Raw genomic sequence first — 15895 nt, forward strand, 5'->3', positions numbered from 1 at the left:
CAATAAGTTGCATTTTTTTCTTGTTTATTCTGTAGCTTGTTTCTTCTTCTCTCTGTGTTCATGTACATATAAATACAAATTGCTTTAGATTGCAGCTTCTTACGGAAAGGTGATTTGTATCTTTGAGCCAGTTAGCCTCTTGAAGCAGAACAGCAGTCATCATAACGTAAGTAATTCATCACTCCTTAATTTACTCAGTGATAAAGTCTGACTCATTTTTCTGGTTTGCTTTAAAGTTGAAGATTGCTTTGATATCTTCCTTTAATGCTAGAATAAAATTGAGACATAAGATGGTCCTTGGGAATTGAGAATGGCAGGAAGAAGTCAGAGACATTATTTGATATGTTTTTTAAAAAAACAGGTTTTACTATAATGCTTCATGTTACTGATTCATCTAACTCTACAATTCAGAACTGAAATATTTCAGAACCCAAAAAGATGTGCATAGCCCCATTCTCCAAAGATTATAGCTGTTGTAAGAGGAATTCCTTTTTGAACTATCCTGTGTAGCCTTTATGTCCTGATGTGTTTTACAATTCTTATTTTAATTTCAATTTATGAAATTGCATTCTCTTGGTCAAATCTGTAATAGTTTCAAAAAGTATGGCTTTCTTTAGAGTATCTGATTGAATGGTTGTACTTCAGTGTTATAATGGTGAATAAGAGCAGTATTCTCTTGGTAGCATCGCTTAGTTTCAGTGATGGTGGTTTAATGAATTAGTAGCCAGAATCTTAATTTCTAGCTAATAATACTGTTCAGAGCAAGTTATTTAACCGTGCTTCTTATGTGGAGATTACTCTTATAATTAGAAGCATGAGAGTCTAATTAAAGTCAGTTTGATGATATGAGAGCTTTGACAGCAATTGCTCATGGAGCTTCTGTCTCCCTCTTCAGGGTCTTGATCTCTCCATTTGTATTAATAAATTGTTTATACAACCATATAATGGATTGCTTTCTTTGTACTAACCAGCTCCCATCATGTGATCCCTGGTTTTCCTGTAAACCGCTGGTATTTTATATATTAGTTAAATAGCTGATATTGAATATATATGTATAGAAACTAATTTATACCACTGGAAAGCAGTGCAATAAACAATGGTAATAAACTAATGGTAGAATTCCTATGCTCATGTGAACTATTTAGAAGCACTGTGCTCTTTTCTGATAATTGGAATTATTGAATCCATCCTGAATGTTTTTCTATACTGGTAAGCAGTATGCTTAACTTGAAGTTAGTGTAGTAACTTTAAGCAATAGAGGAAGCACTCTCCACCAATGATTTGCTTTCCAATATTTATAATTGAAGAAATACTCTGTTACTTCATTCTTGCAGTTAACCTCTGTGCAATAATTTCCAGCATATTTAGGTGGTTGTAAGATTGTCTTCCATTTACTGGAATGTTCAGGATCTAAAAAAACCCCTCAAAACCCTAAACCCAGCAACTTCAGAAATGTCATTTAGATCATTATGCAGGTGCTACTTACTGTTTTCTACAAAACTTCTGAAAGATTTAGTTATTTTGGAGTGGTGGATGATTACTTTAGAAATTTCTGGTTTTGTGAATTAGGAAAAAAATCCTGTTGGCTCATAATATTATCTCCAGTAATAATTTCAGTCTCTTATAAATCCAAGCATCAAAAGTTTGCAACCTATTTTGAAAAGAGACTAGATAAATATTTTCTGAATTTAATCCTCAGTTTGTTCCAGTGAATGAAGTAATTATGCAAAATTGGAAGATAGTTGACTGTCTTGCTATGTATTGGAAAAAAAAGGAAGAAGTGTCATATATGTTATCTTGACCTTACTGAAATCCTTTAATTCAACAATAGTACTGATATCAAGCACCAGGTGCATTTAGTGTATTTAATTTTTGATATACCTTTTCTTTTTTTGAAAAAAAAAAATCAGACTTCCCTTTAAAAAAATATCAGATTCTGATGGCAATTTTATATAATACTGAATTTTTTTCAAGCTAAATTTTTAAAATAAGAAGTTAGAAACTTCTGTTTGTATGGTCAGATTAATGGAAAGCTGATTTGTTTGTCAGGATGAATCAATTTTTATTAGATAAGCAGTAATTTATTTTAAACACATCCTTTATATAAGTTGGCAGCGCAGTGAATATGTGCTATTTCTATTATAAAAGGGGAAGGAAGGGAAAGGAAGCACTTTCATGCTCATGTTTGTGAATACTTGATTTCAGAAGTTACATTATCAGTGGCAGAAGAATGCTCAAATCTTACTGGAAGCCATGGCATGTAATCTAACATGGGATCCCACAGGTAAGAACAGAATAAAAGAAACACCGATCTATTTGATATTGTAACTGATTTTTTTATTTAAATTTCACTGTTCACTGGGGACAAGGAAAAGATTTTTTTGTTTTGTCCAAGCAGGATAGAGAACACCAAAGTTGAGTGAAATCTACCTTTTGTCACTTGTTGTAGGAAGACCAAAATATAACTTGCATCTGTGTGGTCTTACTTGATTATCGTAATCTCAGCAGTATCTAATGTTTAAAAACATGGTTTAAATCATAAGTATTTAATATGAAAGAGGGATGTCTACAGTAGCTCTAGGTGTTTCTTTTAGGGACTTTGAATATTTGATTAATTTTCTCAGTTTGAACTGTAGGCGGTCAAATCAAAATGTTTTAAAATACGTAAGAGTATCTTCTTGCAAGATTGACCCAATCTATATCCATGTAGGAGAATGTGTAAAAGGCAAACTGCTGTTATAGTAACTTCGCTGTAGAAAAGGTGTTAAGATAATACCTGGCATGTTTTGTTCTGCAGTTTCAGCTTTGCATAATGTTGTTTTTCTCTCTATATAGAAGTCTGTATTTTGCTACTCGTTTTGTGGTTACATTGTTATAAATATTTGTTTTAGGCACTCGCCTTTTAACTGGTTCCAGTTGTCTTCAGCTTTGGTCCAATGTTCCTTTGGAAAACCCTTCTGACAATGACACTACTGAAAGAACAGATGTTGGGCTTGGAGAATGGAGGTGTATCTGGCAATGCAAGTAAGAAATACCTTTTTACTTGCTAATTCATATGATTCAGGTGAAATAAATACTTAGATTAGATCAGTGAAATCCTATTGTATGCTGTTGTTTGAATATTATTGATATGTGATAAACGTGGATCACATTTCCCTTGAATATGTGACATTTCTTTCTTTCCACAGGATCAGTTGTAATTATTTTGGGGTAGTTTCTGTTCTTAGGCAGTTCTTCAGTCATATTGAACACTAGTAAAATACTGAGGAAAGGCTGCTATTGAGACTATCCCAGTAGACTTTATTCCTTGTACAATAAGTAAGGTGAAAGCCGCATATTTGAAAATTACTGTGCTTGCAGGACTCATTAAACTTCCTTCTATGTTCAATATACTGCACTTTTCTTTCCTTTTGCACATCTATCCCCTTTCATACACCTTTTACTTTCCTGTGTTTATTCTTGAGTATTTGGTAGCCATACAAAGATGGTTGCATTTTGTTTTACTGCATCTCTGAATGCTGCTCTTATATTCAGGTTGATTTTAATCGTTGTGTATTAGTACCTTCAGAAGAGTTTTTATTTAATACTTCAGTTTATAAGACAATTTAAATCATGGTCCTTCCTGATGTGGGAAGACTTTTCCAATGCACCAGGTGCACTGTTCACTTGGGACCAGTGTACCTTATGGCAGTCTTCTTAAAGAAGTCTCCCAAATGGGCTGGCTGGGGAGGACCAACCTGAAATTCTTCTTTATGAAGTACTTAACGCTGGTTGAGTAGTTACCTGGATGTACCTGAAGACAATCCTTTTTTAATCCTTCAGTTGTTCCTTTGTCTTTGTACTCTCTAACTTCTATCAAGAATGTATTTTAAATCCCAAGATCATCCAAATGACAACTGAAAAATTTTCCTTTGGTTGTGATGAACTTTCTAAATAAAAGAAGTTGAAGACTTGCACAATTTGAGACATCTTTGGATCCTTATGTCTTGGCCTCATAGGAGGAGTCAGCCTGTAGATAGAATTCAATGGGTATGGTTTTAGAATCTGGGGTTGTTGTAACAGTAGTCAAGATCGTACAGGTATTGCTTTTCCTTTGTTCCTTCAGTAATATGTTTTGCATTTGTATCATAAATCTTACAGAAGTCTTCATAGTTCTCCACCATTTTCCCTCTTCCAAACTCCTTTGTGGATAAGAGAGAGCTGAGTGTTATGTACTTGAATGACTATGTCCTGGAAATGACCAACAGAACTTGCTTTGTTAGTTCACCTGTTATGCCTGTATGTCTTCTGGTATTTGTACTTTGCTTAGGTTTAGAATAGGTTTTTCTTATGGAGAAATTTGCAAGATAGAGATGTTGCAATACTCCCTTTTGGCAGAATAATTTTTAATGAAAATTAATCCTCTGAAAGAGGCATTTCCAAATGTCTTTGTATTGACCCAACTAGGAGAATGTTTCTTAAACCTAGGTGGAAATTGACTTTCCTTTGATGCACCACTTTTGTAATTGACTTGCTGTTGTTACTGCATATACTAAATGCATCATGCCTTTGTTGACCTGATAGTTAACTTAATCCTTCCTGAAAGTCAGGCTTTAGAACTTGTTATACATGTCTAATAAATTCAAGATGAAAGTGTACACTGTACTTGTGCTGCACTTGTATGTTCTTGTTGCCATTAATAAGCCTGTTATGTCACTTTGGCAGTAGCTCGATGCTTTAAAACCTCTAAAAGCAACTCATTTATTAGTGTTTCCAGTGAAAGCAGAACACAGCAAAAATGAACCACATACTTAGGTTTAGATTATTTTGGTGTGGCATCTTTTATCCATGTCACTGTTAATGTAAAAACTACTTTCAGATACTTAACTACGTGATTATTTTTACACTTTCTTGTTTTCTTGAGTTACAGCTGTAGGAAGTACGAGAAATGGAGGTGCCTTTCAGATAAATTGGAAGGTAATATGAGGCAGCAGAAATCAATTTGAAATCCACATGATTATGAAATGGAAGTAGAGCATATCTGCGTACAGTTTAGTCTGTTAGCTGCTGTTCTATGGTGTTTTGGAATATTGGATATTGTAGCACACTCAGCTACAGCTTCTTGGTTTTCTGTGTTTCCTGTGTGACCACAGCCAGGTGTTGCACACAAGTTTAACAAAGTCCAGAAAGACTAGGAGGTAAAGCTTAAATTGTTTCACACAATTCAATGGACACTTGCACATAAGAATTGAAACACTTCCTTGAGTTCAAGGGGAAAAAACTGTTTGGAGTTCCGAAAAAGTTCTTACAACTTACTTTCTATTTTTAACTGTCTTTATTTCGTAGAACTGCTTCTCAAGTTTCATTAATGAAATTCTCACCAGATGGAGAGTTTTTTGCAACTGCTGGAAAGGTAAGCATTTTTTTTCCAATGTCTTGTACTAATTCAGATAAGCTGTTAAAGCAGACAAACCAAAACCATGCTCTTCTTTCTTGGAAAGCATTTTAATGAAATTTTTTTTATATTTTTACATAGTATTTCCAGTAATCTGTCTGTACATCGTTACATTTCAGTAAATAAGAATTTGGGAGAAGGGTAGTTTAGGGGGGAACCTGACAAATATGCACTGCTGACTGTCTTAAAATACCTATTTTTACTCAATGCTGAACTATAAGACATCAGAAAGATAAGAGTTTCGTGTAATGGGGAAGATCTGTGAATGAACTCACTGCTGGATATCTTTAGTGAGGAATTATATTCAGTATTTCACTATTGTCATGACACCATTAATCAAAAATAACTTTTTGGTATCTTTTTGTGTAAATATATCTGTATGCCCATTTGTGTACATAGAAATGAATTCACATTCCCTTCCACAGGTGTATTTGCACATAGTTAATGTCAGTGTTTGTGGCCAATCTTAACAGATTGGTCTGTATGCTCAGCATTGAGTGGTTTATCAGGAAAAGCTGATGAAACTGTGGCAAAATAAGCAAAAAAAATAAAGCAAAATGTCACAGTCATATCTTTTCACTTCCTGAAGCAGTAACAAACTAAATTTTATGTTACAAAACTTGTTGTTCAGGTTGGTAAGGGAATAATATCCTAACGAGTCAAAGCAGAAGAAAATCAAGATAATATAGAGGATGCAGTGAAAAATTGTGACAAATCCATATAAGAATTTATATTGCTTGTTAAAGGGTGTGAAATGAGGAGTTGTTTTCTGGAAGTAATACTGTTGTCTTTGAGGGGAGAGTGACACTGAAATTGTTGAAGTAGTTCTGGTGATTCTCACCTTGTGAGAATTTGCAGAATTATCAAGGTAGATTGAGGGGAGAAAAAATGTTTCCAGATTACTGTTTTTAAAAAAGAAATGGAAAACTGAAGAGTATAAGCAGTTTTAACATATATTAACAGATGCAAGTAGGCCTCAAGTTTGTGCTACCCACTAAAGAACCTGGCAGAAACTGCAGAATTATTAAAAAGAAAACAAAATGCTAGTACATAAGGTTCACTGCGACAATGCAGTTGCTGACGTTAGTGAAATCATGGTATAAGTGTCACAGAATCCAGAGCAGTATTAACCTGACAGAAAGAGTTTCAGATTTAAGAATTTCTGAAAGACAGTTGTACAGTTTGGTCTAGTCTCTCAGAAGCATGAATGAAAAATTAGTATGTACACAGAAATATTGGTTAGAGCAAGTGTTTGATTTAGTAGTGGTACGTGGAACTTTGCTGTTGCTGTTTGGATTATAATTTCCCTTAATACCTGCTTGAAGCACAAAGATTCAAGGATGGTTCAGTGTGCAAATAAGTCTTGCTTTTAAAAGATTGTTATTACACATATTTTTGTGATACAGTTGTATGCATCAAGAACAGATGAGTAAAACACACTTTGCTTAGGTATAGGTGTTTGCTTTTTCCTGAAAAGCTTGCCATTTCAAATTGTTATGCTTACTTAGAAGACTTTAAGGCATTTGTTATCTTCAAGGAAGAGACAAAGATGTAACAAATCTGTAAAATATTCTAGACTTATTTTTCTAGATAAACTGTATTTCAGTTGACTAGTTTGCAACACATGAAGTGAAATATTAGACTTTCTCGATGATAAACTATACGCTATATAATAGCAATGCAACAAGTTCTATTTACTGAACTGACTTGCAATCATCAGAAAAGTATTTTACTTAAAAGAAAAACAAAACTGCAGAAGATATACCCAGAAGTACTTGAAGTTCATCGTATTCTTTTGCAAGGGCGTCTTATTTACTCTCACTTTTTTCTTTCCCCAGGATGATTGTCTTGTGAAAGTGTGGTATAGTACAGACAGTTGGCGATCAGCCGTAACACCACCTGGTGCAAGTACAGAAAAACAAGCAAAAGAAGTTGATTATTCATTTGTTTATTTGGCTCATCCTCGATCAGTAAATGCATTTTCATGGAGGAAGACCAGTAAATTCATGCCACGGTCAGTAGTTCTAACAACCTGAGGTTTGTAAATTGCTGAAAATACCCCAAACTGTACAGACTTTGGAGTTGTACAGTCAACAGCCACACAAGTTGTACAGCTTGCTTCGGTTAATAATTGAGTTTGCACACTTTGTATATTGTGTGTGTTTGTATAATTCTTCACACTCTTGAGAGGATGGTAAGCATCCTTTTACCTGGGAAGATAGAAGGGGAGTCCCACAGGCAGTGTTAGAGATTGGATTAAATGTAAAATCAGCTCTTGCAAAATTGCCTCTCTTTGCATCTTTTTGATTGCACTGTCTTAAAGGACCATTCATGCATTTGATCCCAGCTTGTTCCTGTCTTTCTGTCTTAATGGAATCAGAGCCATTCAGAAGTACTGTCACTTTGTCATCTTTTCAAACATTCAGATTTTTTTGTGTGTTTTTATTTTTCTACGTATTACAAAACTAGACCTATCAGAAACAATATCTGGAAATTGAATTAAAATAATAATATGAAAGTGATATTTTGAGTTTGATTTTTTTTGAGTGTGTTTTGATGATTCCTAAATAACCTGTTCCTCGTTTTCACCAGTAATTACTATCTCAAACTGAAGTAGTTTTAGCAGTTTTATGCCCTGCAACCTTCTTTTTGCCATGTTATTCCAAATAATAATCATTTGAATTCTGCATACCTTTGTGTGTTTGAACAAGTTTTATGCTTTCTTTTTTACCAGCCTTTAAGTAAAAGACTCTTCACAAAGCCATTACAGTAGTCTTTAAATGAGTTTTGAAAATCCACCAACTTCATGATGCCTAAAGGAGTTTGCTGCTGGACAGTCCAGTCAGATGATCCATGTAGTTTTAGAGTCTTAGCTACAACAAAATTGTGAACTTAGATGAACTGGAAACCTGATGATCTGCATCGTTTCTTTCAGTGTCTAGTTTAGGTTAATTGGATTATTTGGATATATATGCAACACAAATTGCATTTGGAAAAATGGTGATTAAGAAAAGTTTGCTGTTGTATTCCTGGTATTATCTTGGTTTCTCTGTTTTGGATATATAATTTTAAAGTGCTATATAGCAGTAAGACTTGGGGAATTGAGGACAGATATCCAGAATATGATTAACTTTTTATGTGAAGGACTTTAAAAAGAAAAGCATAAATTTTGCTATACTAGTTATGACTAATTCTGAAAACTGAAATCCATGATTTGGTGTTGCACAATTGTGTAATGAAGTTTGAAGTAATTTTATGTTCATATACTTGAATAGATATAAAAGCCTTTCATACAAAACGTGTTTTCCTGAGAATGTATTCCTGAGTTTTTCTTTCCTTTGTATATTTAAGTTACTTGGTGCAATTCCAAAAATTGATAATGGAAAACTTGCTTTATTTTGATACTGTGTGACAGCAAGCAGCTTCTTCACACCTTACATTTTCTTTCATTAGTGGTGCTGTCTGCAATGTACTCCTGACTTGCTGTAAGGATAATGTTTGTCGTCTCTGGGCAGAGACTTTGCTACCCAATGACAGTCTGTTGTATGGTGGGGGATACAAGAATTGGAGCAAAGCAGTGAACTTCACAAATAGCTTCAAGAGAAACACTTCAAGTAAGGAAAAAGTGCAAAATGCTTTAGAGGTAAGAAAAATTGAACAGTGAGAATAAACACCTGTACATATACATAATTTTAGACAGGATTATAATGAGTAACTTGAACATGTATCATAAGCTGAAATGTTTATAACATAGATGCCCATAAAATGGTATAAAAGAGTGAATTTACATTAAATGTTCCTTAGGAGGGCTAAGCCTACAGCTGTCTTACTAAGCTTTCACATGAGAAGATACACTGTTCTTACATTACTATTCCTGTTCTGCTCTGGTGACAGAAGCAGGGTGCTTTGCAGTATCTTAGAGGGCTAGTGTGATGGTTTGAGCCCAGAGGGTAACTGAGCACCATGCAACTGCTCACTTCTTCTCCCTTAGGAATGGGAAGGAGAAAATATAACAAAAGGCTTTAGGGTCAAGATAAGAACAGGGAGAGATGACTCACTTGTGGTCACAGGAAAAGACAGGCTCACTAGGGGAAGAAAAAGAACCAATTTCATTCCAACACCACCAACACAACAGAGTAGAACAGTGAGAAGTATAACCACACTTTAAAAGCACACTCCCCGCACCCCTCCCTTCTTCCTAGGCTCAGCTTTGTTCCCAGTTTCTTGACCTCTTCCTTGCTAGCAGTGTGGGGGCAGGGAATGGGAGTTGCAGTCAGTTAATCACCTGTTGTTTTCTGCCACTCCTTCCTCCTCAGGGGGAGAACTCACACTCTTCCCCTGCTCCATTGTGGTGTCCCTCTCACAGGAGGCAGTCTTCCACAAACTTTCTCTTACACAAGTCCCTCTAGTGGGCTGCAGGTCTTCACAAATGGCTCCAGTGTTGGTCCCTCCCGTGTGTTGCAAATATCCCAGTGGTGAACTGCACCAACATGGGCTTCCCTCAGAGTCCCAGCCTTCTTTGGGCGCAGCCACCTGCTCTGGTGTGGGGTTCTCTGTGGGCTGCAGGTGGGCACCTGCTTCACTGGTGACCTCCATGGGTGCAGGGGCATAGCCTGCCCTCTCACCATGGGCTTTGGGGGAGTCTCTGCTCTGGAGTACCTCTTCCCTTGCCTCCTCTTCCACTGATCTTGGTGTTTGCAGAGGTGTCTCATGCAAAACTCTTCCTTACAGCTCCCAACTCCTCCTTCCAGGTTCCCGTTCTTAAATATGTTACCGCAGAGGTGCAGCCACTTGGCTAATTGGCTCGGCCTTGGTGCACAGGTGAATCCAACTTAAATCCAGGAGAGCTTTGAGAAGCTTTTCACAGGGGCCACTACAGTGGCCCCCTCCCCACTACTAAAACCTGTGCCACGCTCCCAATCCCAATACCTCTAGGAACAGTATGGAGCATGTACTGTATGTAGGTTGTGTGCAACCCATTAATGGTATTGCCTTAAAACGTATGGTAAGGCTCACTTGTTACCTCTGAAGTTGTGGGATGTTCTCTAGCTTCTGCAACTGGAAAAACAGTGATAATATGGAGGGAAGAAAGACAGCCTTTGTTGCTTTATTGCTGTAGTCCTGAAGTAGAGCAGACTGCGCATAAGCTGTATCTCCAAGGCAAATGACTGTTATTGGATAGTGTTTTCTAACTGATGGGAAGCAGGGGGAAGGTGAAGCATTAGTGGCCACCTACAAAACTATGTAGAGAGTATGTGGGCATTTGCTTTTATCGTAATGGAGTGATATATTTAGCATGTGCTTTTTAAGCACATAGGGCATAGATAAAAAATAAGGTTGAAAGGCACAACACAGCAAAGAAAAAATATTCAAAGTGAGGAGGGGAAATTAAGTTGGAGATAGTTCTGTGTTTGCGTTGAAAGTAAGAGACAATGTTAGAGACCAGAAATGACAATTATGTAAAAATTGAGAAAAAACTTATGTTACATGAGCTTGCTGTGGTAAGATGCAAAGGATAGCAAGTGAAAAGGAATGCCAAGAATGTAATACCATCCTTAATACAAATTGTGTACCACCTACCTTTTGGTGCCTGTATAGATAACTATAGCACAATGCACTTGAACTGTGCAGTATGTGGAGTGAGACATTTTAATACTGGCATAGTCAGTCTTAAAAATGGAATAGTCTTTTTCCTTGGAAACATTTGCATAAAGGGAGGAAGACCTTAAAACTCATTGGGCCCTTATGATGGGAGTGGTAGTACTGATCTAATCAGATGCAAAATACTGATCCAGTTTTTCAGTCCCTGAATTAAAACTCAGATTTGAGGCTTTGTTCAGAATCTTGAATAAGCATGGTATATGTTTATGAAACACAATTGTATTTTTTGTTGAAGTATGAAAACTGTAGGAACATTGTCTGCACACTGGAATATGAAGCAGTTACTATGTCAAGGTACTGTGTAGGCCATCATAAATGAGACACTGCTGTCTCTATTGCAGGCACAACCTGAACAGTGTAATTTTTGAAAGAAATGCCATGGATGCTTTAAAGTAATTTTCTAACTGAAAAATTTCATTCACTATTACCTAGAAAACCACTTACAGATGAAATCTGCTTTTTATTTTTGAAAGGAATTAAAATGACACCTTATTCTTCGTGCAGTTAAACCTGAAGCACTTTCGACGAGGAAGGAGGAGGATGGCTGCTGTCGTAGCACATACTGGTTATGCTCCACATCAGCAAGATCCCCACGAAGTTCATAAGAACATTCCTCCTCATGCAAATGCACTTTGTCACTTCCATATTGCTGCCAGTATCAACCCAGCCACAGGTAAGAAGTGCAGTAAATCCTTGCTTACAGGGTGAGCTACAATTTTAGATTGGTGTTGTCTGTGTAAGCTTAACTGGCTCAGATGTATTTGTACAGTATTTGCATGATCATGCAAAATTACTGGCATGTTGGTTTCATTTAATGCATGAAAGAACCTTCTTCTACAGTAATGAAACAATTTGAATAAACTTCTTCTACAGTAATACTGTTCTTTTTTTCGTTGTCTTTTAACTGAGATTCACAGTGGTCTGAGGTTCAGAAGGCTAAGTATTTGTAATTGGAGTTAAAAATTTACTGGGAATTGTGTATGAAATTGGGAGCACACTGATAAATCAGAACTTTCCAAGCTTCTTAAAATCAGTACCTGACAGTAAGTGTCTGAAGTAGCCACATATTTCTGTACTTCTGTCTCTGAACCAAGCAAAACATGCCTTCATCTTGTGTTCCATAAACTTTAATATCCTCTTGCACTCTAAGCAATGTCAATAGGCATTAAGGAAAATCCCCTGTAGTTGCTAAATATTTTTGTCTTCATAATTGTTTCTGTATGCTGAAAATGAAGTGCATGTCTGGTCCTTGAAAAACTGAATATAAATGCAATATTGAATGGCTGTTTGTTAAGGTTTTACTGCTGTGTTGTGATTTGCTGTGTCTAGACTTAATGAACAAACATATTATGTAATCCTTTTCTTAAACTTATTAATCTCTGTTTTATAAATAGCATTTTCAAATTAATATTTTGTTCCTACTGACCCTTGTTTGAAAGGCCAATTTTGACCTAAAGGCATTCCTGATTAGTTCATATTTGTAGTGGTACGGTCTTTGATATGATTATTAAGAACTGTAGGTTTCCATTACTATTACTTGGGCTAAGCAAGCTCTAAGCACTTTCTCCTGTAAGATCAGAGTTAGTCTTCACCTTTTTTAGTATTGGTACATGTTTCTTTTAACAGATATGACTAGAATCACATCCAGCCTACCAAAGGGAAACTTCTTGCAGTTCTGTGCTTTACCATCAATGCTATCCTATTTCTACAGGAAACATCTCCAGTCATTACATAGGTTACTACCCAATGCCATAAAGGAAATTTTTTCCTTGGAGATTTGTAGTTCTCCTTTACGCTGTTGTGCATCTTCAAGTTGCATAAGGAGCTAGTATTTTCATGTGACTAACACTATCTTTCACTGTCTTTTCTGTCTACTCTTAATCCACTTATTTCTTTCTTCATTTACACATAGTAACTAAGTGAATTTTAACTTTACGTTAATAGTCTTTGCAATATAAATGTGCCCAACAGCAAACTCACAGGGTAGGAATAAAAATAATTTTGGAAAAGAATGGTAAAAGATTTTCCAACGCTTTGGCCTTTTCAATCTTGTATTGCTTCTATGTTATCTATTAATTTTATTTATCTTGATACTGTCTTTTAGATCACTTGGTCTTTAATGCAGTAGATTAGAGGATAACGGGTTGTTCTTCAATGCAGAACCTCTATTCAGAGTAACTTTCACATCTTAAATCTTAATTTGAAGAAGTATCTTCTCTCTCTTGCAGTCAATCCTTAAGTACCTCAGTCTAACCAGATTCTCTAAGTAGTCCTTCTAGTTTGCTCTTTTGAAATGACATTTAATCTGAAAACCTAATTGTATTTTGATTAATCCAATTTAAGCCAAACTGGTTTATGATCTCTCACGTGAAAATTTGCCATTATTACAACATTCAGAATACTTAATAAAAACTAAGGCCAAAGTAACTTTATCTATCATTCACTTCACTTTTTGAAGAATGCTGTCATATATAAGAATAAATGTTTTCTTAATTTTTATTGTATTTGTGTTCTCATTTTCTTACAGCATCAAATCCTTGAGAACTCTTTTATACTAGAGTGTTACTTAAACTGGTATTCAGCCCGTGTGGTGGTCAGTGGAAGGGATAAACAGTGGTTGGTAGGACAAAATTATCTCTAGGCAAATCTAGAAAAAGTTATTGAATCCAAAGTACTAATTTTTTTGTAAAGAGTGAATGTAATTTATGAAGCAAATAAAAATTCACTAAGGATTTTGTCCAGAGCTGAGCATCAGATAGAAGTTGGTAGATTTGAGGTAGGAGAATGCGGAAAAAAGTGATTTCTTCAGCGATCTTTTGATATATGCTCAAAGTATGTAGATTTATAACCTAATCTGAAAAGTCATCTTTCTAGTTCACCGTCTTACTTGTGTTTACTGCAGCTTCATCTTCCAAAGAGAGGTTAATAGAAGTCTTCCCTACAAGTTCTGTTTTTGCCAAATGTATTAAGATATTTTTGAGACCGGCATTAATCACCCTTTTTTAGGAAGGAAGACTACTTCTTACATACTCTGTACTCCTCTTGCTTCCTTCCCCTGTTGTGTCCCCACCACAAAATTGCTGGTGGTCCTTTCTTCTATCTGTGTGCTCAAAGTTATCTTAAGATAGACTGAAGGCTTAAAATATTGAAAGCCATCATTGGCTTTGAATAAAAAAAACCAAAAACAAACCCAAACAAAAAACCCCAAGAATTGAGGTGGAAAGTATTTTGTCTCCCAGGGCATGGAATTTAAATAATGCTGCATAAGTAGGGAGTAGATGATGAAAATATGTACGGAGACTTCTAGGTGGGAATTAAATGCAGATTTGACTGAGCTTTTAGCATGTTGTGGTATGGCTCATTTGAGGAAATTGCAGTAAATCACCTAGCTGCTTTTTAGCCACACAATTTAGGTTTTGTTACTCTGCAGCAGTCTGATACTTGGTTCTGTCACTTACTTTGTGCTTACTGCTTTAATTTTTACAGCCACGTGGGGCATCAAGTAGCATCATAGGGCAGGGAAAAAAAATAATGGAACCTATAGAAATCAGAAATCCAGGCTTTATGTGATACAGAACATTATCTGGTCACTGTTGTAATTTTTGATAGTGTAAGCTCTGTCATAAGTGGTCTTTGATTACAGTGTATACCTAGTGCAGGTTGCATTTTGAACTAAAGTTGGGAAATTATACTTAAATTATTTTGTTCATACTGAACTGTAGTAGCAAAAGACAAGGTAAATTAACCTGTATAGGCAGTGTTACATCATGAAGATGTAACAGTGCAGGGCCATACCGTAATGCTAATGTAAGCATATCAAAGAGACTCCCTGTGGAACATCTCTTGTGGTAGCAGTCAAGCAATTCAATACTGAAAGTAGATGATGTTGGTGAAAGGAATGGTAAGTGGCAATACACTTAGTTTATTTTTTTCATGCCAGTGTTTCTGCTTAAAAAAAAAAAAATCTAAAATTATTTTTTGACCAAACTACTTGGTTTTCAAAAATGGCAAAATCTTCTTTTGGTAGATATCCCTCTACTCCCTTCTATCACATCTCTGAGTCTTGGTGAAAATGAAGAAAAAAGTGGACCTTTTGTCGTGCACTGGCTCAACAATAAAGAACTTCATTTTACCTTATCCATGGAAGTATTTTTGCAACAACTTAAAAAGAATTTTGAACATCATTCTCCTGACACTAACACTGAGGAATCTAATCAAATGGATGGCAGATCAGAAGAAGGTAGAAGTCTTATCATAGACAAATGGTCTATTTTACAGGTTCATTTTACAAAGTAATTTGTAATGTTCTTTCATGTGAACTGAGAGGGGACAACTTGACATGTAAGGATACAGATTACAGTAGCATTTCTATGCATTTCATTCACTTATGCTGGAAGTACATAAGTGACTTTAAAAATCTGTGTCTAGAGATTATGAATTTGTTTATCTGGTTGTTCCAGAGCTTTTGAGCTAATTATGCTAAAAACTATGCTGACCTTGAGACTTTTGCATGAAAGTGTGTTGTTATAGCATTTCTAAGGAAGCAGGTGCAACCTTAGAATTAACTTTCTTTTTCTTTTTAATATTAATGTACACCTAACTTAAATAGCTTTATTCCATAACATAATACAGGCAATTAATTTAAATATATGTGGTTTGAAGATGATTGCTTTTGTTTTGCCTATGATTGAAAAATTTATAAAGAATGGGGAAAACCAAAAGTATTTCAAATTAAGGTGCCATATAAACTATTTTGATTTGTTAGTCATTGCCTGAGGTCAACTAGAAGATTTCTGGTTA

The 15895-nt window shown here is 35.6% G+C and overlaps 1 protein-coding gene across 4 annotated transcripts in view; it reads left to right on the forward strand.

Annotated features, from left to right (window-relative positions):
• The window catches only part of DMXL1 (Dmx like 1), an 86072-nt gene that overhangs the window by 15845 nt on the left and 54332 nt on the right, over positions 1-15895 (forward strand). For all 4 annotated transcript variants that reach the window (XM_074932514.1, XM_074932515.1, XM_074932516.1 and 1 more), the window contains exons 3-10: positions 89-166; positions 2206-2284; positions 2892-3024; positions 5326-5392; positions 7273-7448; positions 8888-9077; positions 11600-11768; positions 15123-15335. In XM_074932514.1, the coding sequence (XP_074788615.1) occupies positions 89-166; positions 2206-2284; positions 2892-3024; positions 5326-5392; positions 7273-7448; positions 8888-9077; positions 11600-11768; positions 15123-15335 (1105 nt within the window). The remainder of the gene's footprint in view (positions 1-88; positions 167-2205; positions 2285-2891; positions 3025-5325; positions 5393-7272; positions 7449-8887; positions 9078-11599; positions 11769-15122; positions 15336-15895) is intronic.

The sequence above is a fragment of the Athene noctua genome, chromosome Z, assembly GCF_965140245.1.
Source record: "Athene noctua chromosome Z, bAthNoc1.hap1.1, whole genome shotgun sequence".
In the NCBI taxonomy this organism is placed as follows: domain Eukaryota; kingdom Metazoa; phylum Chordata; class Aves; order Strigiformes; family Strigidae; genus Athene; species Athene noctua.